At 43.3% G+C, this 24,858-nt stretch overlaps 1 protein-coding gene and 1 pseudogene across 1 annotated transcript in view; both read right to left on the reverse strand.

Annotated features, from left to right (window-relative positions):
• Positions 1 to 258: 258 nt before the first annotated feature.
• LOC126419178 (uncharacterized) overlaps positions 259 to 24,858 on the reverse strand; it is a 72,382-nt gene continuing 47,782 nt past the window's right edge. Inside the window, exons 4-6 of the mRNA XM_050086307.1 lie at positions 14,648 to 14,812; positions 9,316 to 9,432; positions 259 to 3,545 (exon numbers count right to left, since the gene is read on the reverse strand). Coding sequence (XP_049942264.1) covers positions 3,357 to 3,545; positions 9,316 to 9,432; positions 14,648 to 14,812 — 471 coding nt within the window. The 3' untranslated portion in view covers positions 259 to 3,356. The remainder of the gene's footprint in view (positions 3,546 to 9,315; positions 9,433 to 14,647; positions 14,813 to 24,858) is intronic.
• Positions 15,117 to 15,234, reverse strand: LOC126420137 (5S ribosomal RNA; annotated as a pseudogene).

The following is a 24,858-nucleotide window of genomic DNA, read 5'->3' on the forward strand; positions in this document are numbered from 1 at the left end:
TTAACAATGGATGATAGACGAGCGTTCAGTAGAACAAATGTGTCAGCTTTATGGGTTATACTATACTCTCTTGAAACTGCGCACTAATGGAGATCAAAAAATAAACGATATTTTAATCGCACTACCAATATTCAGTCTACACATGTCACCATTCAGATAACACCTTTGCTGTGTCAACATGAGTTGCATGAACCTAAAGAATATAACCAGTTCATTTCATTAGAATACAGACTTGGGTCTCAATAAGTCAAGCACAAAAACTTGTGAAAATTTCTTTATTCACAAAAATATATCTACACGACATTACACTACAATTTTACACAATCAAAATAACGTTTCACACACGATTCATTCTTATTTACATATGCAAACAATGTTTTCCTTAGATACAATGACGTCGATTGATATTTGATGTATGAGAATGGATGTTTCAAAGAATCCATTAGAGGTGTGGAGAGCTATAAACGTCATTAGTTGGATGAGGTTAAAGTGGTAATTTCTAGTAGTTACATCTGTAGTTTGTTAACTCTGTCAAATCAGAGAAAGCCGCTATGTAATTGCTCATAATATTCAGAGAGGATTGTAGTTCTTTGAGGACTAGTAGATTCTCATCACACAGTTTGTCATATGAACGTAACAGTGGCTACATTTTAAAACGTTTGAGCAAAATCCTTTGCAGGATATATTTAGGCATTGTATGTTTAAAATGTTGTGTAACTTCAAAGGTAATGAAAATAAAACGCGATTAATGAAACCGGACTTGCAACTGTGTAAGCATTAGAAAATATCAACAAATTACATCGGAGGGAGACTAATCTGTTTTCTAAAGTGACAGTAGGTTCAGTTCAATGAAGAACTGGGAAGCAGGTAGTGTTAGGTAGGTGACTAATATATAAAAACTGTACATCGGACACAATTATCTGTTAATGAAATAACCTGATAAGAGTTGATACAATAACACGTCTTGGAGCACACTTTATCTTCTTGACAGTTAAAAATTATGGACGGTTATTTAGGGCCTCGTCACAATATGTGCTCTGCTAGATAATGCCTGCCGCATAGGTTGTGTGACTCAAAAGTAGCACATGAATTTAAGAGTAGAAATTCGGTTTAAAAAATTCATAGTTATTCTGACAATACAAGTAGGCTGCTACATTGGGAGGATATGGACTGAAACTTTGAAGAGTTTTAGTAAATAGAGGAATGCTGGGAGCCCTAGAACGTAATAGTGGCGTACCCTGCTATGATTCAGAATGACAAGCATCCGTTGTTAGAGGTTCAAGCGTTGGTAAGGTACACGCCATAGCTACAGTTATTTATTTTAGTCTTCAAAATGGAGTAGATTTTTAGTTGTAGGAAGCTCAAAGAATGAACAAAAATAGAAAAAGGAAAACGGAAGTGTACCATTTATTATGACATAATACACACTGCCGGAAAAAATATAGCACCCTCAAGGACTGTGTTCAGAGACACCAGGTTATAAGGTGTCGATACTGAGAGATGGCACTATTATTTGCCACGGTCATCGACGATCAGATAGCATGTAGGTGGACTGTCTGTGCACCCTCCGTTTTGATCCTGCAGGCAGTAACTGTGCTGATTTTCGAGGTGAACAGTGTTTGCAACATTCACCCTACGTTACAATCATGCCCCACCAATGAGTACACACTCCTGTTGAACAGCTTCAGCCATTTGAACAGGGTTGCATTGTGGGCCTGCAGGAAGCTGGAAAACGTGTCGAAGGATTGCTGCACATGTTGGACACAGTGTATCACTGGTATGTTGCTGATCTCAACTGTAGTGTGGAGAACATCCACACCCCCATAGAGCAGGTTCTGAACGTCTCAGTCGTACAGACGCACCTCAAGATCGACGCATAGTGCAAGCAGTGGTGACCGACCGAACATTATCCAGGGAAGGAATCTAGACACATGCTACATCTGTTGTGACACCATGGACCATTGGGGTTAATATCACGTCTGCCTCTGGCCAGCACTGATGCGACAACACTGCCAAGCAGGGCTACTCTGGTGGTATGAAAGAGTTGACTAGAGACTGGAATGGCGTTGTCTTCAGTGATGAGAGTATGTTCCCCCTGCAAGCGAGTGATGGACGTGCACGTGAGCGGCGTAGCTGAACTGAGCTGCCTGTTTCAGAACGCATTCGCCCAAGACACACAGGCTCCGTCCCAGGTTTTATGATGTGGTGGTCCGTTAGTTACGACTCGCGATCACATTTCGTGTTCCTGCATGGAAAAGTAACCAGTACCAGCTGCATTTCACAGGCTGTTATAGCCATGCTACTGGAAGCGTGATGTGCTTTTCCATCAGCCTGTCTGGATACAGGTGCTGCAATGCAAGGTGCTCTCCATGGGCTACAACTGCCCTGACCAGTGACGTCGCCATAGTGGATCGCCTTCACACATTCCTTTTTATATATTTTCTGGTAAAGCCCTTCTGGCTTGTTAATTTTTTTATATATGACATGTAAGTACTGTCTCTGTCTTTTATTGTTAGTCAGTACTTACACTTTTTATATAAAAATGTCTTTTGCTATAAATTTGTAACTATGTTATAGGCCATTTTAATTGTTTTAATTCTGATGAAGGCACTCTTAGAAGTGTTGGAACCTGGTCCATAAGACTAAAAATAATAGTGACCTAGGGCTCATTTGTTTCAATTTTAATTTAGAAACGGTCGCTGAACCAAGCAGCTATGTTTAAAACTTTGTCAATTGGGATATGTTGAAGACGGAGCTTACTTGTTCTCCAGGGACTGTAAGAACCATTGTTGAGTTGCATCAAGCAGCCCATGATGCTTGAAACAATCTATCATAGGATGCCAACTGGCTCCTCCACAATCATTTTCATGCATTGCCGCCAGGTGGGGGGGGGGGGGGGGGGAGGAGGGGGGGGGCGGAATTCTATGTGTACTGATGCGGTAGTTTGGCCACCCTTTACTGTGACCCGTGCATTTCATTTGGTCTGAATTTGTTACCGTATACTTTTACAATGACGTGTCACGTCAGTTGTCACTAAAATGACCTTGTCCTTGACGGTGATACATTTTTACTTCCCGGCAGTGTGAAGGTCCAAAGATAAAGTAATGGCAACGAGAGGATTCAATTGCTGAATTTATAGACATTAGAGGCAACGTTGAAGGTTGCTGGGTATTGTTCCTGAGATAAAGAATAGCAGAGATAATTATTAAAGGAACGGATCAGTCGTTAAAGGTTTATAACTGTTTGGACTGGACTGCAGGTATGGTTGACAAATGATGGGTACTACATCGTGTTGTGATTCTACATGTGGTGACTGCGAGATGAGGTGGCGATGAGGCGGCGTGGCGTGGCTGCGCTCACTGCTGGTAGGCCTGGAAGTGGACGGGCGGCGCGCCGGGCTGCTGCGCGCTGTAGCCGACCGCCTTGGCGCGGGCTCCCGGGGGCAGCACGCCCAGGCCCGCCCCCGGAGGCAGCGCCCTCTGCTGGGCCGCCGCCTGGCCCTGCTCCTGCGCCTGCGCCTGCTGGTACGCGGCTGCCGATCCACCCTGCGGACAGAAGACGCTGACGTTACTGCTGTTCACTCGCTGATTCTGGACGGCACATCTCTTATGGAGCTGCATATAAGCTCACTCACTGAAGACTCTGTTGAGTTGTCCTCCAATGTTGGATACTATATTGCCTTGTAAACTGAAAAGCCAGCAGCTGTAGTGTCTTCCGGGATAATGCTACAGCTGCTGTACGAGACATCGACGAACCAGTTCCCTATCTAACAGCGGTACGATTTACAGACGGGGCTAGACAATAATATGGAAACACCGAAAATACAACACGTTACCCTCCCTAACATGGTGTAGGAAAACCATTGGCATTAAAAACAACTTCGAGTCGTCTCGGAACAGTTAAATAAAGGACCTTATGATTTTCAAGGGAATGTTATACCATTCCTTCTGCAACATACCAGGAGGTTAAGCTGTCGTTGATAGAGATGGCTAGAGATCACTCATCATTCTCCAAAGTAGACCACAAAGGCTCAAGAATACGTCGCTGTAATGCTGCGACTCTTTTACACATGTTGTATACTCGTCATGTGACAATTTGGTGTAAGCACTGTGTCATCTAGCTACAATTGCCTAGTTTTATGGACCCTGAGGATGGCAATACATACTTCCGAAACTAGTAATCCAGTAATTGTCTTTATATAGCGACATTGGCAAATACACTACTGGCCATTAAAATTGCTACACCAAGAATAAATGCAGATGATAAACGGGTATTCATTGGACAAATATATTATACTAGAACTGACAAATGATTACATTTTCACGCAATTTGGGTGCATGGATCCTGAGAAATCAGTATCCAGAACAACCACCTCTGGCCATAATAACGGCCTTGTCACGCCTGGGCATTGAGTCAAACAGAGCTTGGATGGCGTGTACAGGTACAGCTGCCCATGCGGCTTCAACAAGATACCACAGTTCATCACGAGTTGTGACTGGCGTATTGTGACGAGCCAGTTGCACGGCTACCATTGACCAGACGTTTTCAGTTGGTGAGAGATCTGGAGAATGTGCTGGCCAGGGCAGCAGTTGAACATTTTCTGTATCCAGAAAGACCCGTACAGGACCTGCAACATGCGGTCATGCATTTTCCTCCTGAAATGTAGGGTTTCGCAGGGATCGAATGAAGGGTAGAGCCACGGGTCGTAACACATCTGAAATGTAACGTCCACTATTGAAAGTGCCGTCAATGCGAACCAAAGGAGACCGAGACGTGTAACTAATGGCAACCCCTACCATCAAGCTGGGTCATACGCCTGTATGTTGATGACGAATACACGCTTCCAATGTGCGTTCACCGTGATTTCACAAAACACGGATGCGACCATCATGATGCTGTAAACAGAACCTGGATTCATCCCTTTGCACCACTGACCTGTGGTTTTGTAATTTTCCGGCCTGTCCAGCAATTCCCTGCTTACGGAGGTTCCTTTAAGTTCTTTCTGCTGCTGACAGGGTTGGGGAGTACGAAATTCAGTTCAGCAATGACTTTGCGACCTTTACGGCAGTCGTCCTCTCATTTTTCATCACAGTCCTTTTGAATAAACGTCTGTCACAATCACTCAACGCACCCTTTCATCCATGTTCTGATTGCTTTTCTGCTTTCCTCGTATGGAGTATAAATCTTCGATTACGGTGCCTCTTGAAACACCAAAAACTTCTGCTCCCTTGTTACGGAAGCACCCACCAAATGAGCACCAACAATTTGCCCACGTTCGAATTCACTTAGATTCCACATTATGCACTCACGACTACATATAAGACTGTTCTGGCGCCGACTTGCATCGTATTAAGGACAATGCGCAGGTGACGTTCCTCGTCAGGTACAACAGCGTAAATTGGAATCATAGCTGACATCTGCATTTCTGTTCAAGGACGCATTTCTCGCAGTGTTTCCATATTTTTATCCATCCCCTGTAGATTCTGTCCTAGTGCATTTCTTCCTTTAGTTGTACAAGGTTATTCAGAAGAACCTCCGGAGTGTCAGAAAATAACTGTGTGAAAAGTACAAGACAGATAATAACAGACGATTATCAGTTATCAGTGTATAGAGCGTCTCTCCAAGTTTCCAACTCACATTACAGGTGCTCAGCACGGACAGCATTTGTGACTTGGAAAACATTAATAAGTGCGAACAAGCCACTGGAGTCGCTGCTGCATCTAGGAATTCACAACTACAGCAGACTGCTTTCAAAATCTATTATAGGGTTTCCTATCTGCAGACTCCTACTAATTCATTGCGACAATATATTTTTTCTGCATGTTCTTAAACATTTTCCCCATAGTGGCAAGCTCTAGAACTATGACAAAAAGCTTTCTATGAATCGAAACTCGAAGAGATGCTCTATCCACTGCTGGCGCCCTTCTGATGTAAGTCTTGAAGTTTTGACATGATCGTCTCCTGAAACCCTTGAGGTACATACAAATAATCTTTCATTACATACTAATTCTGTGTTGGTTAAAAACATTCTTGGTTGCAATTTTATTTATTTATTTTTCAACTACGCGTTTCACCTTATTTAGGCATTTACAGGTTATCTTAATTTTGTATTTCTTAGAAGGATCCTTTAGTTTAGCCAAAGGGCATCGTCGAATATATCAGGCTAACATCGCCATCGTTAAACTCAGTAAAAACTTTTCTAGATGGAAGCGAAAAAAAAAACAACTACAAAAACTAAAATTGCAACTAAGATTGTTTTTAACCAATAGTGTTAAGCACTGGTTTGCTGTAAGCCACATATGGACTGGAAGAATTTTTAATTCTATGCTCCATTTAGTAGAAAATATGACTCACAGGATGTGTCTGCGTGCTCCGTTGCCATTAATTCAAAAGGCGCACTCCAGAAGAGCCCGTATAACCCAGTGGAGCAACCTATAGCTGCCCTTGTGACGTTTTTTAGGTCTCTTTTCTGCTTTCGCTGTTTTACTAATAATGTGGGATATTTTCTGTCTTCGCAACTGTAATATAACTTATATATATGTCAGAAGCGTTTCGCTTTATTTTAAAGCAGCTTCGGTGGTCACTGTAAGAACTGTCGTTTTTATTACATATCCTTTTGGTGAGATCATTAACTTTCTTATATTTCAACCTACTAGTATTATTAACGTTGTTTTCGCTCCTACATCACTCCCTAACGGTCTGCTACACACAGGTGTTCGACTTGTATCAGACTACACTTCACTGAACTTAGCATTAACTATAATTTTTTGTTTTGTAAATACCCATTCATCTCGTGTACTTTATTTTTATCGCACGGAATGCGATCGTCTTTCTTTTGTTTTTGCGTTTGCTGTTCCCCTGAGCTTTTATGAGCAGGCACGCATGGGCGTGCGCACGCACGCCCACACACACACACACACACACACATACACACACGAAAGTCACATCACCCCCTGTCTACATTTGGGTCTTCTCCGAAAATAGGAAAGATTTACAACCACCCGAATTTAAAACAGCTCACATGCCCTCTTGGTTGGGGAATGAAAGCAAGAAGGACAACGAAGTCAGCTGTTGGAATACTGCGAACAAAAAGGAAGTGCCGACCTGGCTGTATTCCTGCAACAACTCGCAGCGGAGAAGTGTCCTAAATGAGGGCATGTGTATACTTACTCCGTTTTCCCCGTCATAATGAAACGAAGTCCCTGTATGACCAGGTTTTACGTAAAAATAGCAAGCAGCTTTAAAAACAAAATTATGCTCACAATACCCAAAATACGGTGTATGCTCAAGATATCTCAATAAAAGTCACATATCTTGGCAGTTACTAGTAAAGACAGAAGAGGGGGAAATTAATATTCATGCTGGAGTTGCAGTTGATCCACTTATTAGCTCCCGCGCAATCGCACGAAGACGTGCATGAGTCAGGCAAGTGTCCACGCATTCTGCATCGACATAGGTTCCGTCCCTGTCATACCCCTCTCCATGAAGAGCTGCATACAAAACGAATATGAAAATCGTGGTAATTTCTGTACTTGGGAATTAAGACAGAATACTCCAGATGTATAACGTATATTGTTTAGTGATGAAGCCACTTTTACCATTCATGGCCAGGCAAAACGCGGAAGATGCACTGCTGGTCGGTTGACAATCCCCGTTGGCTTCGTCATGTGTGACGTCAGCGTCCATGAAGTGTAAACGTGTGGTGTGGGAGAATTAACCATCAGCACAGAGGCCCGTTTTTGATAGACGGAACACTCGTCCGTTTCGCAGCCTCGTTACGGACCATCTTCCACGGTTACTAGAAAGCGTTGTGCTGCAGACCAGGAGAACCTGTGATACCAAAATTATGGCTCTCCAGCCCATATTGCAAGAAGTACTACAGCATTTCTTCAAGAATTTTTTCCAAATCGTTGTATTGGACGTGGATGATCTGTTCATTTCCCGGATTTGACGCATGTAGACTTTTCTGTGGGGAAAACTGAAAAACGCTGTCAAGGACATGTCAGAAACACCTGATGATATACAATTACGTATTAATGCAGCCCGTTTGGACATCTCCGACGAAACGCTAGCCAAGTGTGCAGCACTGGTTCCATACCAGACTGGAAGCGTGTGTTTCCGCTGCCGGTGGTCATTTTGAACACAATCTGTGATGGTCAATTGTCTCGTTACTGGTGAGGATCCGCATAACTACTGTATGCACTTGTGTCGTTCTTTAGTGTGTGATACCACAGGTATTGTACAAGTGTCGATGTGGGAACCTTTCAAAATACGATATCTCGTACTGGACTCGCACTAGTCTCCTGCAACAAACACCCCTGACAGTCTAATTTACCCTATTTTTATTTCGTTAATGTCAATAGAAGTGTTACGTTTAAAAAAGTACATCTTTGCAAAAAAAAAATCAATTTTTAAGTGTTATAAAAGTCTATTGATTCGCTAACAATACGAGACCTTGACTACCAAACCTTTCTGTGAAGATCACATATCGATAGCACTTTGCATTTCTGTACAATTTCGGTGCAAGTTTTAGTCATTCACCCTGTTTATACACTTCTAAATCAGAGTGAATTAACCTAAACAATTGAAAAATTATTGTGTAATGAAATTCGTGATTTCCAACTTACGGTTTAATGATGCAAATAACGTCGAAGAGTAGGGCATCTGCAAATGTATTTCAATTTAACAGTGCCATTTTTAAAATGCAAAAATAATAACGTGATTAAATAGCGATACATTACTTCTTTAGTGATACACTAACGTTTTCAATCATTTACATTACATTTGATAATTGCGACATAAATATTTGGAAAGCAGAGAGGTTTCTGACACCAGTTACAGGTTAGAAACTGCGCGCTTTTACACAATGAGCAAAGCAAGTTACTGTGTCAGAACAGTAATTCACAAATCTTTATTCACTCCACAGCGCAGTACTTCCCGTTCGGGGATTGAAAGACGGCAATGGGGCGGATCGAGTGACAACTTCGTGAAAGTGGTGAGACTGGACTGAGCAAAGATTGGCAATTTGTACGGGCAGTTGAGCGCCCCACAAACCAAACATCATCATCATCATCATCCAGTGACAATCGGTGCGCGTGGAAGTTTGAAAGTAGTGAAGTACTTGCAGAAGGTCATAACTGCGTACTACCAGAATTATGGCCCATATATTCGTGCGGGATCAATTTATGGAGCAATGCCTCCTTATCAGCTAGAAAGGTGGTTACCAGTGAAAACGACAGTTTTTTTGCATCAGGAAGTTGTAGTCGTGCGATGCACGTTATTAACACACTGTGGCGTGTAAAGGTTGCTTCGTACCTGTATGTACTGCGGCCCCGCTGGGATGGAGAGCGGCTGCGCCTGCGGAGGCGGCGTCGGCGTCGGGATCTTCACCACGATGTCGGTGGGCTCCCGCGTCACCTGAGCCTTGAAGCCCTGCAACACAACGGCACGTCGGGCGTTACCCAGGTGTCAGAGATTCCAGTCGCCAGGTGATGGAGTGCGTTTCAGCTTTCTACGTCTGTCCCGATATGTCACTGCCATGCCTGTGCTTCTTATTATTACACAAAGATACAATGAACCAGTGTTTCCCAACCACAGGGTAATTACACGCTAGGAATGGGAAGTTGAAGTGGGGGGAGGGAGATAATGACATTTTATGAGGAATAAAAAGTGTTCGGATAAATGTTCAGCAACTAAACAAGATTATTTTAAAAATATCGAGCAAGTGCGTGAACGACTCGGTGTCAGCTGAAATATGTACGCTCGAAGAAGAAAAAGAAAGAAAAAGAAAGAAAGAAACGACGCACCACGAAGGAATTATCCCAACAGGGCGGTAATTGGTAGATGTGATGTACATGTACAAAGAAACGAGTGATTACAGCTTTAGAAAAGTGACAAGGCACCCCAGACCACCATACGAGGATGTCAGCCCATATGGCGAAGAACAGTCAAATTGGTATACCAGCGCTGTCGGGGGTGTCTCCAGACACGCTGTCGCCGGTCGGTTCGAAGCGGAGCCATCAAAGAAGACAATTCTACTCCAGCCAATGAGATTACAGGCCAAATGTGCCCGACATCTCTGCAAATGAGCTTGTTGATGAAACTTCCTGGCAGATTAAAACTGTGTGCCGGACCGAGACTCGAACTCGGGAACTTTGCCTTTCGCGGGCAAGTGCTCTACCAACTGAGCTACCCAAGCACGACTCACGCCCCGTCCTCACAGCTTTACTTCCGCCAGTACCTCGTCTCCTACCTTCCAAACTTTACAGAAGCTCTCCTGCGAACCATGCAGGACTAGCACAGTTTTAATCTGCCAGGAAGTTTCATATCAGCGCACACTCCGCTGCAGAATGAAAATCTCATTCTGGAAACATCCCCTAGGCTGTGGCTAAGCCACGTCTCCGGAATATCCTTTCTTTCAGAAGTGCTAGTCCTGCATGGTTCGCAGGAGAGCTTCTGTAAAGTTTAGAAGGTAGGAGACGAGGTACTGGTGGAAGTAAAGCTGTGAGGACGGGGCGTGAGTCGTGCTTGGGTAGCTCAGTTGGTAGAGCACTTCCCCGTGAAAGGCAAAGGTCCCGAGTTCGAGTCTTGGTCCGGCACACAGTTTTAATCTGCCAGGAAGTTTCATATCAGTGCACACTCCGCTGCAGAGTGAAAATCTCATTCTGGAGCTTGTTGACGTACAGAGGTCAACGGCAGTCACCGTTAGGAGCGGTGTGAGTTTAGCCCCCTTTCTGTGAGCCGCCTGTTAATAGTCCTTGTAGTCACTAAAGCACCAGTTGCAAGTCGAATCGATGCTAATGGTGAATCCGGGGCTCTGAGTGCCTCTCTGACAATTGCTCGATTGTCTGGCTGTAGTTGAACCTCGACGCTGTGTTCGGCCCTGGTGCAACTATTCCTGCCAATATGGTTGAATGCTGGCTTCACTCCAATTTCAATATGGAGTGATTCGCCGTTTACCCGACCGACTTCTTTGAGACCACATATATGTCCCCTATCAAACGCTGACATCTGTGTATATTGCTCATCGCGTGTCCAACTGAGTACACGGAATGAAATTCGCAAAGTCTTTATGCCGTGGCATCGAATGTCGCCTATTCACTAACCTTTCCAATTGCGCTGCAGCATCACACATTCATCCATCGGCCGCCAAAGTCTACATTTGGCATTTTCCGTCGATACCTGTATCAAGATCAATTTAGGACCAATTTGCGTAACTCCCTCGTGGTGCGACTATTTATTTATTTATTTTGGCATAGAGTGTGTATACATAGTTCATCCACAAATTTTAATTGATGAGAGTCTCAAAATATGTAGCATAATGTCCGTATCATTAGAATCAATTGACTTAGAAGCTTACATTTCTTACAACGCCCAGGAACAGTAGATCTCAGTGTTTGACAAAAATTTCAATTTCATATCTCGAACCGTTCCTGAGAAAAATGGGTCTTAACAGACCGACCGACAGAAGGACCACAAAGTGCTACTGTAAGTGTTCCATTTTTATCGACTGGGGTACGAATCTCCAAATATTAGTCTCTAATATTTATTAGATAATTAACGAAATAACTACCTTGGAAATAAAGTATAGAAACAAGTGAGACAATACTGACTCTACCACTTGTTGTTAGAAGATAGGTTGAAAAAAGGCAAACCCAAGTTTATAACATTTGTAGATGTAGAGAACGCTTTTGACAATACTGAATTGACTATGCTCCTTGTAATTTTGTAGGTAATAGGGACAAAATACAGCAGCAGGTTATTTACCATTTGTACAGAAACCAGACTGCCATTATAAGAGTCGAATGGTATGAAAGGGAAGTGGTGGTTGAGAAAGGACTGAGACAAGGTTGCATCCTATCCCGAACGTTATTCAGTCTGTCCATTAAGTAGACAGTGAAGGAAACCAAAGAGAAATTTAGATACGGAATTAAAAATCAGGGAGAAGAATTCGAGACTATAGGATTTGTGGATGACTTTTAATTGTGACAGTGACGGCAAATGATTAGGAAGATTAGTTGAACATAAAGGATAATATCTTGGAAAAAGTGAAGCAAGAGTAATGGAACATAGTCGAGTTAAATTGGGCGACGCTGAGGTAATTAGATTAGGAAATAAGACACGACAGGCTTTAGATGAGTTTGGCTACTTGTGAAATATAACCGATAGTGGCAGCTATAGAGAGAACATAAAATACAAGCCGGCAGTGTCAAGAACAGAAACTTTCGAAATGCGGCGCTACAGAAGAATATTGGAAATTGTATTGGTAGTGTGGTAGTGTATTGTAATGTGGAGGTATTGAATCTATTGCTGGAAAAAAAAGTTTATGATACATCTTGATTAAAAGAAGGGATCAAGCGACACGACACATCCTACGACGTCATGTAATACTGACTCTGGTAATGGAAGGAAATGTTTCTGTGTGTGAGTGTTTGGGGCGGATTGGAGGGGGAGGGGGTTGGTTGGGGGGGGGGGATTGGCTGAGCGAGGGAGGAGACGGGGGGGGGGGGGGTGTAAGAAGTGTAGAGGAAAACTTACTTAGACATGTGCACAGCAAATAAGTTCAAATAGCGACAGAATGAAGGGCGCAGTAGTATAGTCTTCGGACTAAAGACCACAACGGTCAAACTCTATCCAAGGAAGCATGATTATACAGTATGGCCGAAAAATCAGAAGATTGATGCTTGCAATGAAAAAGTTATTCAATAAAAGACCTCTTCTTACATGAGATACTGATTTTATGAAAGTGAAACATGGAGCCTCAGAAGTCAAGAGAACAACAAACTGGAACCGTTTGTACACGTTGCTATCGAATACGGTTAAAAGTTAAATGAATATATACAGAACCAAATATGTGAAGTACCAACTACAAAGTATTAAGACATTGGGTAAGAGAAGGGATCTTTGGGAGACTCATACCGGAAGAGTTAGCGGGGCATTTTCCATGATATATAGGAACTGCAGTCACGAAAGGTATCGAGGAATAGCTAATTTGGAGCTGGAAGGTTTGTCAGAGGAAAAATCAGTAGAGGAATAGCAAGACGAAAAGATGCAAAACAGGCAGTAGAAGATGTTGGATGTAACAGGTATGTGTAAGTAAAATTGGCACAAGAAGATAAAAAATAGTGCAAATGGCTCTGAGCACTATGGGACTTAACTTCTGAGGTCATCAGTCCCCTATAACTTAGAACTACTTAAACCTAACTAACCTAAGGACATCACACACATCCATGCCATACGCAGGATTCGAACCGACACCCGACACTGATCCCATCGAGCATTTATGGGACATCATGGAGAGGTCAGTTCGAGCACCAATCCTACCCCAGCAACAGTTTCGTAATTATAGACGGTTACAGCGTCAGCATGAGGATCCTTTACCAACTCATCACATCGCTGCCTCTCCTCACTCATACCGCTCTTCCAAACAACCTACACCATTCGCAAACTCGACTCCAACAATCCTTTGGTTTCCCGTGTAATTTCCAATCCCCATACGCTGTCGCACCACTACCTACGCGTCCCTCCATTTTTAAACCTATACGCCTTCTCTTACAAACTTCAACCATCTCCCCCTCCCACATCATGATATTCGCCCAGACTTTATTGATTCTACCAACTTTAAATCTACCCCACCGGTTCCACTTCATTAAGGCTACCTCCCTCTCTCATCCTCATATTTTCTCCCTTCCTTTTTCCCCTTCCACCCTTCTTTCCCCACCCGATTTTACCTCTTCAGATTTTAGCCTCACCAATATCTACTTCCTCCCCCCCCCCCCCCCGTCTTGTATCGCAACTGTCACTTCTATCCCAGTGCTGCATCCTTACCTCACCACCCTCAACGATCCATCGATCCATCTCTTTCCCTTCAACAACGGAGTACATATCCCAAGGTAGGGGGTAGGTCCTTCTTGTTTCAGGGCCAGTGAAGCGCTTCTTTTAAACATCAGTGTTTTGTACCACGTTCCAAACGTCTTTAAAGGTACTCTTATTGTATTTCGTTTTTGCGTTTTACTATTATTGTTGTTAACTAAAAGTGAAAGAAGTTATATATCTTATATATAAAAATATCCATTTTAATTTTCCCTTTAAAATTTTTGAAATCTGTTGTAAATATCTCACCGTCCTGTTAGTGTTTTTTCTTCTCATTTAGTTTTTTGGCAACTGGCTGAAGAGCGGCTTGACTATACCGTTGCCCATACTGGGAAAGGGTGGATGAAAGAACAACAAAGGAGAAAAAAAGCTACAGTATCAGTCTTTCGGCTCTCTCTGAAGGTGGCTGAACGATATACAGCCGAAATATTAGAAGGAGAGGCGGAATTTGTGCACCTGCAGCGCAGAAATTTAATGTAGCGATAATTGCACCACCAAAACACGAAGGTGTACACTCCATCTTAATGACTGGAACTACTCGAAACATCAGGTGAAACGTAGCAATCAACATTGCTTAATAGCTCTGTGACCGTGGTCCTTTTTTCGCTTAACTGAGTTAATTATTAAGACCAGAAATCGTGTTACACTAGCGTCTGCTAGTCTTATTTTTGAGCGTGTATGCCTGAAGTAGAGCTTTGTGTGGAAGTCAGTCATGGGCGTAATGTCCAGCCCGCCGTGCGCGGGCTGCTGGTGTTTGCACGAAAGCGAAGCTCACCTCCAGTGGGTCGGCGGTGTACTTGACGGTGCGGATGAAGCCGTCGGAGTCGACGACGCTGTAGCTGCCGGAGATCTTGTCGCCCTCGCGCTGCTCCTTGCGGTTCTGGTAGTTGGTGAACTGGTCGTCACGCACGTCGAACGCGAACTGGTACTGCGGGTTCGGCTGCGACAGACGTACACACAAACTGTTAGTTCTCGGCCAGCGCTTAGTCAAAAGCAAACATTGGTCGCTAGTGTGCAACTAATCTACACTGCTAAAACTCCTCCCGAACAGGCCATGAAGGCCCAAAGGTACCGACGGCCGCCGTGTCATCCTCAGCCCGCGGGCGTCACTGGATGCGGATATGGAGGGGCATGTAGACAGCACACCACTCTCTCGGCCGTAGATCAGTTTACGAGACCGGAGCCGCTACTTCTCAATCAAGTAGCTCCTCAGTTTGCCTCACAAGGGCTGAGTGCACCCCGCTTGCCAACAGCGCTAGCCAGACCGGATGGTCACCCATCCAAGTGCTAGCCCAGCCCGACAGCGCTTAACTTCGGTGATCTGACGGGAACCGGTGTTACCACTGCGGCAAGGCCGTTGGCAATCTACACTGCTACCCAAGGTATTTAGCTTCCACGGATAATCCACACTTCCAGAACATGCACGGTATCCCAGGAGGAATGGACAGTATTCGGTGATACGACAGGAACGCTTCCTTGAAACAAAAAATTCCATATGGACATATCTCCTACACTGAATGGCTTCCACTGTGCATTTTTATTTATTTGCTGTATTATCCACCACATTGTCAGGTTTACACAGTACAACAGTTAGTAAAAATTACAATATGCGTCTTACAAAGTATCAACTGAAAAATATGTATTTTTAACACATTGACGTCTAGGGATTTTCGTACACGTCCCTCAACAGCCGTTGTACAGTTCACAATAAAGGCTCGAATATCCCACGCTCAGCTTCACTGCCTTTGTGCACTATAGGGAGAACATGTTGTGTTCTGAGTGCCTTTTCAAGTTGCCTATCGAACGCAGCAGCGTCCACAATGCAACCAAGCAGTTCATATAGCGTATTTACATATTGTTTGTGCAGCTCAGACTTATCGAACTTCATAGGGAAAAACATAATAGCGTATGTTCTGGTGATCTTGGTGGCCAGTTAATTATACTAACACGACCAATCCAGCGAGTAGGGTAAGTGCAGATGTGGTGTTCCTTCACACGGCTGGTAAAAATATGGAGCGGCTCCATTGTGCTGTAAGTTTACTGCAGTCTCTATAACACTAGCTTGTTATACGTCACTACCCCGTGGTACGTCACTCTTCCCCAACAACTGAACATTTAGTCCTGTCACGGGAAAAGCCACGTATAACACTAGCCTACTGTGGCATAAGCTAATGTTACCCTCTGGGAGGATTTACAGTTCTGACCGCGCGTGTGTCTAATGGACGAAAGTATCGGACTTTAATTTTGAAGACAGTACAATTAATACAAAAAATAAACAGGCTTTAAACTTTGGGGTTTAATGCAAGCAAATTTCGTATAGGAATGAAAAAAATGAACGGTCGCCAGTCAAATTAGGCACATGAATTTTGGAATATATGTTTAAAAAATTAAATATTTGTTATTGAAATTACTTTCATTAATATTCCCCTTTGGATAGTACACAGGATACAAACGGATGCAGGGCACTCAGAGCTGTGTGTAGCAGTAGTTACCAGTTATACACATACTAGTAATCATAGAAAGCAAAATCGTACCAAACTTACACTAATAAGAGCTACACTCAATATTGTTACTTGGATCATTACTGAAAAATTCCTGCAGGAAGTGCAGAACTAAAATTGGCCAGGAGGGACTTCTGACTTAACTAACACATAAATACCACAATTCAAATAAATCACACTGCTTATACTCCCATTTATAGAAATATATCAGACTTCCTTAGTAGCAATAATATTCCAATTATCTTCCTAATATGAGAAGAATTTGGTGGGGACCCATAAACTGATATTGTCACTAGTCAAACTTTATGGTTATTTCACCGGCAAAATTCAATTCAACTAAATTTAATTCTTAACTTCACTTGGAATAATTTATGATTTTACTATTTTTAAGGCAATTTATTCAACACTGATGCCCAATTAACTACAAAAAAGTCGTTCATGATAGTAATCAAAGCTAAATTAAGTTTCAAATGATTATAACTTAGTTGTCTTCTTTCATCACCTGTGAAGCAGGTATTTTTGACAGCAACATTTACACAGTCTGGCACTGAAATTATGCACATTTAATACACATAAATAAATTACTAGTTTGTTTGAAACACGATACTCGTTTTTCTGAACACTTAGGAGGGGATCCTGCATAGGTTCGTGATTAGGATAAAGATACGGTTCTAAACACAGGTTTATAGCATTTGGATTATTATTAAATCACTCACACAAATTAACTGGTCCATGCTCTGATACTCATCTGTATGCATGAAGTTGGTGGAGCAGTGGCGAAGTAGTGGTGGCAAGCGACGTGGCTGCAAACTGTTCTCACGGCTCTTAATGTCTGAATGCTCTTTACAATTTCTTCTTAGTGACAGATTTTTAACGTGTTAGATCCATTCCTCATTGCCGAGAGTACCACACCACAGACAATTCTACATCAGAGGCAAAATTCATTGCGAAGAGGCTTCCAAATGCCTCCCTTGGCACCCTCGATGTGTACCGTGCAACGGCTAGCCACTGACTGCGTACCGTTCCCACCAAGGAGCCGCCCAGTCCGACCGCTAAAACCACCTTTTACATCGCTCCAAGCCACTTCCGTTACGGAGGGACTAGCCTACATCTTTTACGTTATGCAATACAAGTGTCCTAAGCATGAATCAGCTTCCAGTACGGAATGATTTCTTTATAAAGATAAATATATTATAAAATTTGATTACTTTAAATATTATTTAGTTTCTTCCCTACATACATTACAAACTTTAAATTTCCTGTCACAAATCAACGAACTTAAGCAACAAGCAACAAACACTTCATAATCACAGATACACAGTTACTTAATATAAACCTACTTCTAATCGATATAGGTTCAAAAATGGTTCAAATGGCTCTGAGCACTATGGGACTTAACATCAATGGTCATCAGTCCCCTAGAGCTTAGAACTACTTAAACCCAACTAACCTAAGGATATCAAACAACACCCAGTCATCACAATACAGAGAAAATCCCTGACCCCGCCGGGAATCGAACCCGGGAACCCGGGCGTGGGAAGCGAGAACGCTACCGCACGACCACGAGCTGCGGACATCGATATAGGTGTTACATCTCATGGCTAAAGGAACGTCCTCAAGGTGTTCAATAAACTAATTTTCTAAAAAGTGTGAGAAATTTTATCACGTCAATTGCTCTTCTAAAATGGCTGCACCTAGCAATATGTGTACCTTAAAAAGTGGTCTATTACTCGAAACCATTCGCAATAGGACAGATATTCAGGAGAAATTTCTTGCTTCAAATGTGCGTTCCTGTCATATCCCTGAATATTCACCGTTCCTCCTGGGACATCCTGTAGCTGTCACTCCAAAACAGATTTATCGAAAACTTCAAAAACAGCTCTGTCCGTGGAACACGATATAAACTGAATTAACACCACCGAGAAAAACAAACAAAAAAAACCATTATAGCGATTTTTGCCAAGTAAAGAAATTGTACAAAAATTGTTCAAAAAGATTACCAAGAAAAACTTGTTTAAAAAGGCAGCTAAAACGAGCTGTTTAGCAATACATGCTGTACAGATAAGAATAAAAAAATTGGTAAAATTGTAACGTAAGTAAATAATAATAATAATAGTAATAATAAAATAGATTTCTGTTATTTCACACCACAGTTAAGCAATTGGTTTTTGCAGTGTGTAATACGAACACTTTATCCTTTTATTGACCACAACATCTTATTCATTAGGGAGAGAGATGCTGGCTCCACTTCTCAGCAAATAAGCAAATATCCCTACATTTTCCTATCGGAATATATTTATTCCTAAAAGTTGAATTTGGTTTTAATATCAGTCAACATTTCTTTTACATGTACTACTTTTCCGTATAGTATCCTTCATGTTCTACGGACTTAGGCGATCATCGTGTAAAAGCACATATTGCTGTTGGCAAAAGATATTGTCCTCTGCCCTTAGCCAGGTTTTCTCTGTAAGAATTACACTGTCATTATTTCCAAAGTGTCTGATACGTAGAGAATCAGCTAGTGATCGAAGCAGGTGAAAATCAGATGGCGCCAGAGTGGCTGACAATGATGCCTGAACCAATTTGGCGATGTGTCCGGGTTTGAAGCATGTGGGCGTACCGTATCGTACTGGAGGGAGATTTCTTCTGAATTCTTGGCAGACCCGTCGGAAACAGTTTTTCACGTGATCAGAGTCTTCGCAGAAGCCTGTAAATTAATGATTACTCCTTATGGCAATACATTGATGAGAATGTCATCATCACTATCCCTGGCGTCTTGATTTTGTTAGCAGAGGTAGCTACCTCGAATTTCTTCTTTTTTTGTGATTCCTGGTGATGTTTCTCCAGTGATTGTTTTTTCGTTTCCAGCTCAAAGTGATGCACCCAGGTTGTGTATCTATAACGATAGGTGACAGAGGGATATCACCATTGGCCTCAAATAAATCCAACTGTTCAGACCATAAGTAGAATTACCACATAAAGCAAACAGTATGAAAATCAGATGCCATAGAAAGAATGTAACTGACCCACGAAAGTAATGGCATACAAGGCACCTGTTCCGCTGATTCTTGATTATTGTACATCTATCTGCAATCCTTGCTGTATAGGACTTGATACAAGAGAAAGAGAATATCTAAAGAAGAGCGAAGCGTTTCGTCACAAGACTGCTTAGTCGGCACACGTTACAAGAGAGGCACTGTGCATCATTGAGAAGTTAAAAATTGAAATTTCGAGAGAGAACTTTCTGGAAAAAGCCGAACAACATATTACTTCCTCCCATGTATATCTCGCGAAATGACAACGACGAGATAATTTGCGATATTGGAACCAATGCAGAGGCCTACCGACAATCATTTTTCCCATGCGTCATTCGTGAGTGGAAAGGGGAAGGGGGGATCTGTTAATGATACCAGAACTATCCTCCACCATACTGGTTTGCGGAGTATAATGGAGATGTCGATGCAGAATGTCCCACAAATCTGGATATTGCACGGTCCGATCAGCCGGCCGTATGGGGACCCACGACGAGGCCCTTCTCAAACTCTCTCAGATGTTGATGACATGAGTACGCCGCATCTCCGTTTCCTTCACAGTGGCTGCTCAACGTCTGACGCTGTTGAGGCCCGTATATACCCTACTAGGTACGCTGACAACACTAAACACGAAGAACACGAAACACGAACAGCAGTAAAGTCATCGTGGGCGATCAACCTGCCACAGAGAACTGCAACTCTAAACATTCACATACCTTCCAATGGAGTGTGCGTCTACGACGTTATGTTGGAATCCGGCAGTGTCTTCCATATGCCTTACTTTCTTGTCAGGCAGTCTGTATTAACGCCTGTAGAAATTGTTGTGTGTTATTTATTGAACGATCCTAATATATATGGTTGTGGTGATATTGCTTAAAACGTATCTGTTTTATGCTTTACATGTCAACCCTTTCTACCACCATCTGCACATGTAGGGGTTAAGTGATATCAAGACTGTCACGAATCATCAGGCCAATGAGCCCGAAAACCTTGGATTCGACGCTGCAGTAATTTCAGATTGTGTTTGCATGTCGCCTCTTTTACACTCGCATCCCGCGCCTAATGAGCCTAAACGTGTTTTATTCCAATAGCATTTATTCCAGCCGATGTTTAGTCTTAATTACTCCAGGCACTCAAGAGCTATGCTTACAATGCACCGCTTATCCCATCCTTTCTCCATCGGTACCTCTATGTTAACAGACACTTTCTCTAAGTTATTTGTACGGAACACTGTTTTTGGGGATGAGGGTAGGAAAGTTGGGGTACGTAAGGATGATTCTTGAACGTCTGAGTTGTGGGTGTAAACTGCCAAATTTATCGAAAATTATTTTATTGTCATATCCACACATACTGATCTCGTTGGGCTGATAACATCCTGTAGGAGAAAAGTGATCTCTCGTAAAAAAGTGCAAAACTAAGTGAACACGTAGTAATATAATCAACATTTTGGAAGATATTATTTCCTTTGTTATGAAGACAGTTGTGCTCAAATATTGCACTTAAAAGAGATCATTTTTCTCTTACAGGATGACATTCTTTAAGTTCATGGGCTGAGGCACAAGTTTAATATATCCTGCATCCTGCATCGTCACACTCATCTATTAACAGTTGCAGCTGTAGACGGAATGCTCGAAGTACATTTTGTAGTCCCATTATTATGACTCTATCAGAAATACGATGCCAGCAGAATATGACGAGATTGGCGAAATATGTGTGCTGACCGCTTGTAAGCACATTGCTCAATGGGGAAGGAAGCGTCTTACTTGACGCGAAGCTCTAGGGTTAACGGAGTCAGTGTTTTCAAATAGCACCATTTATCTTCTGGTAACGACCGTAAATTGATGAGAAAGGTGAAAAATTGATCGGCAGTATCGAAACTGGCCTCCTCGTCATTGGCAGTAGCGTACTTTACGTGTGACATTTTCAGTTTCGTAGAATGGATGAACGTTTGCGTGTTAGCCAAGAAAAGTCAGAACCTTCGAAGCCATTTCTGGAGTAGCGTACGGGGATGGAGAAATCAAGGTGGCCTCGGGAAAATTTTCTTGGCTTGTGTAGGACAGCTGACCTATGTGGATGTGATTCGTGACGATTTGGTTACGAATGAATCCTCGGGTATCACGTTCATCCACAGAGCAGAGTATTTCAACAAAGTAATAGGCCTAGGATAGCCGCAGCTCAACCATATTGTTCACCAACCAGTTGTCTTAAGGGAACCATATGGCATGTCCGACAAAACAGACGCCAGACTTATGAGTATATAGTGTATCTGTATAAATTTCTATAAGACCCTGTCGACTATCTGAAGTACTTACTTTGCTCAGGAATTTCGTGGAATGCTCTCCAGTTATAATACACTGAAGAACCACAGAAACTGGTACAGGCATGCGCATTCAGATACAGAGATATGTAAACAGGCCGAATACGGCGCTACGGCCGGCAACGCCTATATAAGACAAGGAGTGTCTGGCGCAGTTCTTAGATCGGTTACTGCTGCTACAATGGCAGGTTAACAAGATTTAAGTGAGTTTGAACGTGGTGATATAGTCGGCGCAAGAGCGATGGGACACAGCATCTCCGAGGTAGCGATGAAGTGGGGATTTTCCCGTACGACCATTTCACGTGTGTATATCAGGAATCCGGTAAAACATAAAATCTCCGACATCGCTACGGCCGGAAAAAAATCCTGCAAGAACGGAATCAACAACGACTGAAGAGAATCCTTGAACGTGACAGAAATGCAACCCCTCCGCAAATTGGTGCAGATTTAAATGCTGTGCCATCAGCTGTGTCAGCGTGAGAACCATTCAACAAAACATCATCGATATGGGCTTTCGGAACCGAAGGTCCACTCGCGCACCCTTGATGACTGCATGATACAAAGCTTTACGCCTCGCCTAGGCCCATCAGCACCCACAATGGACTGTTGATGAGTGGAAACACGTTATTTTATCGGACGAGTCTCCATTCAAATTGAATCAAGAATGTGGACGTGTGAGGTTATGGAGACAACCTTATGAATTAATGGACCCTGCATATCAGCAGGGGACTGTTCAACCTGTTGAAGGCTCTATAATGGTGTGGGGCGTGTGTAGTTTAAGTGATATGGGACCCGTGATACGTGTAGATACGACTGACAAGTGACACGTACGTAAGCATCCTGTCTGATCCACTGTGCATTCCGACGGACTTGGGCAATTCCACCAGGACAATGCAACACCCCACACGTCTACAAATACTACAGAGGGTCTCCAGGAACACTCTTCTGGGTTTAACCACTTCCGCTGGCCACCCAAATCCCCAGATATCAACATTATTGAGCGTATTTGGGATGCCTTGTAACGAGCTGTTCTGAAGAGATTATTACCCTCTCGTACTCTTACGGATTTAGTACAGCTCTGCAGGATTCATGGTGTCATTTCCCTCCAACACTACTTCAGACATTAGTCGAGTCCATGCCACGTCGTGTCGCGGCACTTCTGTGTGCTCGCGGGGCTGTACACAATATTAAGCAAATTTACCAGTTTCTTTGGCTCTTCAGTCTCCATGTACTGGTCTGGATGTGTGTGCTACAAACAGCTGTTTCTCAGGATATTAAGAGGTACTCACAGCTCGAGAGTGTGTGATGGCAGTGGTCGGTGTAGTGGAAAGCAGCAGACGGCAGCATTTGCTCATTATCGCCACAGCTTCCGGCTCAGTAGTTACTGAAATTTATCTCACGCAACTGAGACAGCGTTCAGAATCGAGCAGAAAACAGGTCCAGAGCCTTTCTCTGAACCAGTTGGCCCGATGGACGGTGAAAAGGTGCGTATTTTGCAAGCGGGTGCGGCACGTGCTTCCGGAACAGGTGTGGGGACAGAAAGGCGGCAAGGCTCGGGTCGGCCCAGCGGCGAAAGTCGCCCGGCGACGGCGAAAGCCGCTACCTGGCGTGGGCGTGGCCGCTCCTGCGGGAACCTGTACCCCGCAACCTGCCCGTCCAGCCGGCCGCGGCAGCCTACTTGTCTGACGCTCCGTCACTTCTGCAGTGTAATGAGCCGACGTAAACAGTCATAATCACCAATTACACTGGTGGGCAAAACTTAAGGACGAAAGTAACTTTCACAAGATATATCACTGCCAAGTAACATATCTCGATGAAACTTGGGCCATACATAGAAAGAATTGCTACAGTATTGTAAAGGAGGCAATCGATAAATTATGCAATGAGACGAACACAAATGGTACTCTTATTCAGAGACGATGAAGTCACCGCGATTCATGAAGCTCCCTTGGATATTGCAAAAGGTGAGACATTGTTCTTAAGAGTGTGTGAACACCACAGATGGTTATGAACGCTCGGTAACGTGGCCACATGCTGACCAAAATGTTGGTAAGGAGCTATTCGGCTAGGGTGTTACATTACTCCTCCAGCGCGGTTGAAAACTACTTGATGACTGTTGATTCGTGTGGAATGCTGCCGTATGTCTACCCAACGCTTCCCATACTTGCTCGATGGGATGTTAGTAAGGGGGGGGGGGGGGGGGGAAGACCAATGTATTCGCCGAATATCCTCTCGATCCTAGGGCTCCTCTAGTTGCGTTGTTCGATGCGACCGTGCATTGTCATCCATAAAAATTATGTCTGAGCCGAACGCCCTTCTGAAAAGACACGCTTGGGGAGTACTGGGTCACAATAACGTTGACCGACGAATATACCGTGTTCAAAGATTCGGAGTCAGTATGTCCGTGGAACATTATATTTCCCCATCTGTAAGACCTGGACCACCAAAACCATCTCACTCGACAATGTCGGACATACTCTCGTATGGCGAGGGTAGGCACACGTAATGCACCGGGGAACGTTGTCGACAATGATCGTTTTGATGGTCTATACATCCTAGTGTCGAGAGGCATAATGCTGCAGACCTGCAGATCTTTGAATATGGTAGTCACTGGTCGTTAATGTGACTCTGTACTGCTTCCCCACGTGCATCTTTTCATGAGTCCATTCGGTTAAGACTTCATTTTCATGGAAGACAGTGTGCGACCAGATCGAAAACGCAAATGCAGCAGCTCTTGGAGCGAATGGATATGCGGCGAATGGACTGATCTACCCTTCCCCCCGACTTACGAGGTGCGACAATAAAGTAAGGAGACTGATTTCCTTTGCAAGATGTGACAACCCTGCAGGCTTGTGTAGGCACAATATCTTTGACTTTGGTCTACAAGCTACTTCTAGTCTAAGCGGCACATCGATGCAACTGCTCAATGGTGAGTTGTGCTGTAATAAGTTAACACGTGTTTGCGTCCCTCGTCACGGAAATGGAACCGCATAATATTACGCGACGGTATGCCATTTCTTTTTGCGTTAAATTGGGTGAAAACGAGATGACAACTTACGATAAACTTCAGAAGGCTTTTGGAGAGGAGGTTATATCAAGAGCTCAAGTTTTTCGTTGGCGTAAAAGGTTTAGTGAA

Source organism: Schistocerca serialis, chromosome 9 (assembly GCF_023864345.2).
Source record: "Schistocerca serialis cubense isolate TAMUIC-IGC-003099 chromosome 9, iqSchSeri2.2, whole genome shotgun sequence".
In the NCBI taxonomy this organism is placed as follows: domain Eukaryota; kingdom Metazoa; phylum Arthropoda; class Insecta; order Orthoptera; family Acrididae; genus Schistocerca; species Schistocerca serialis.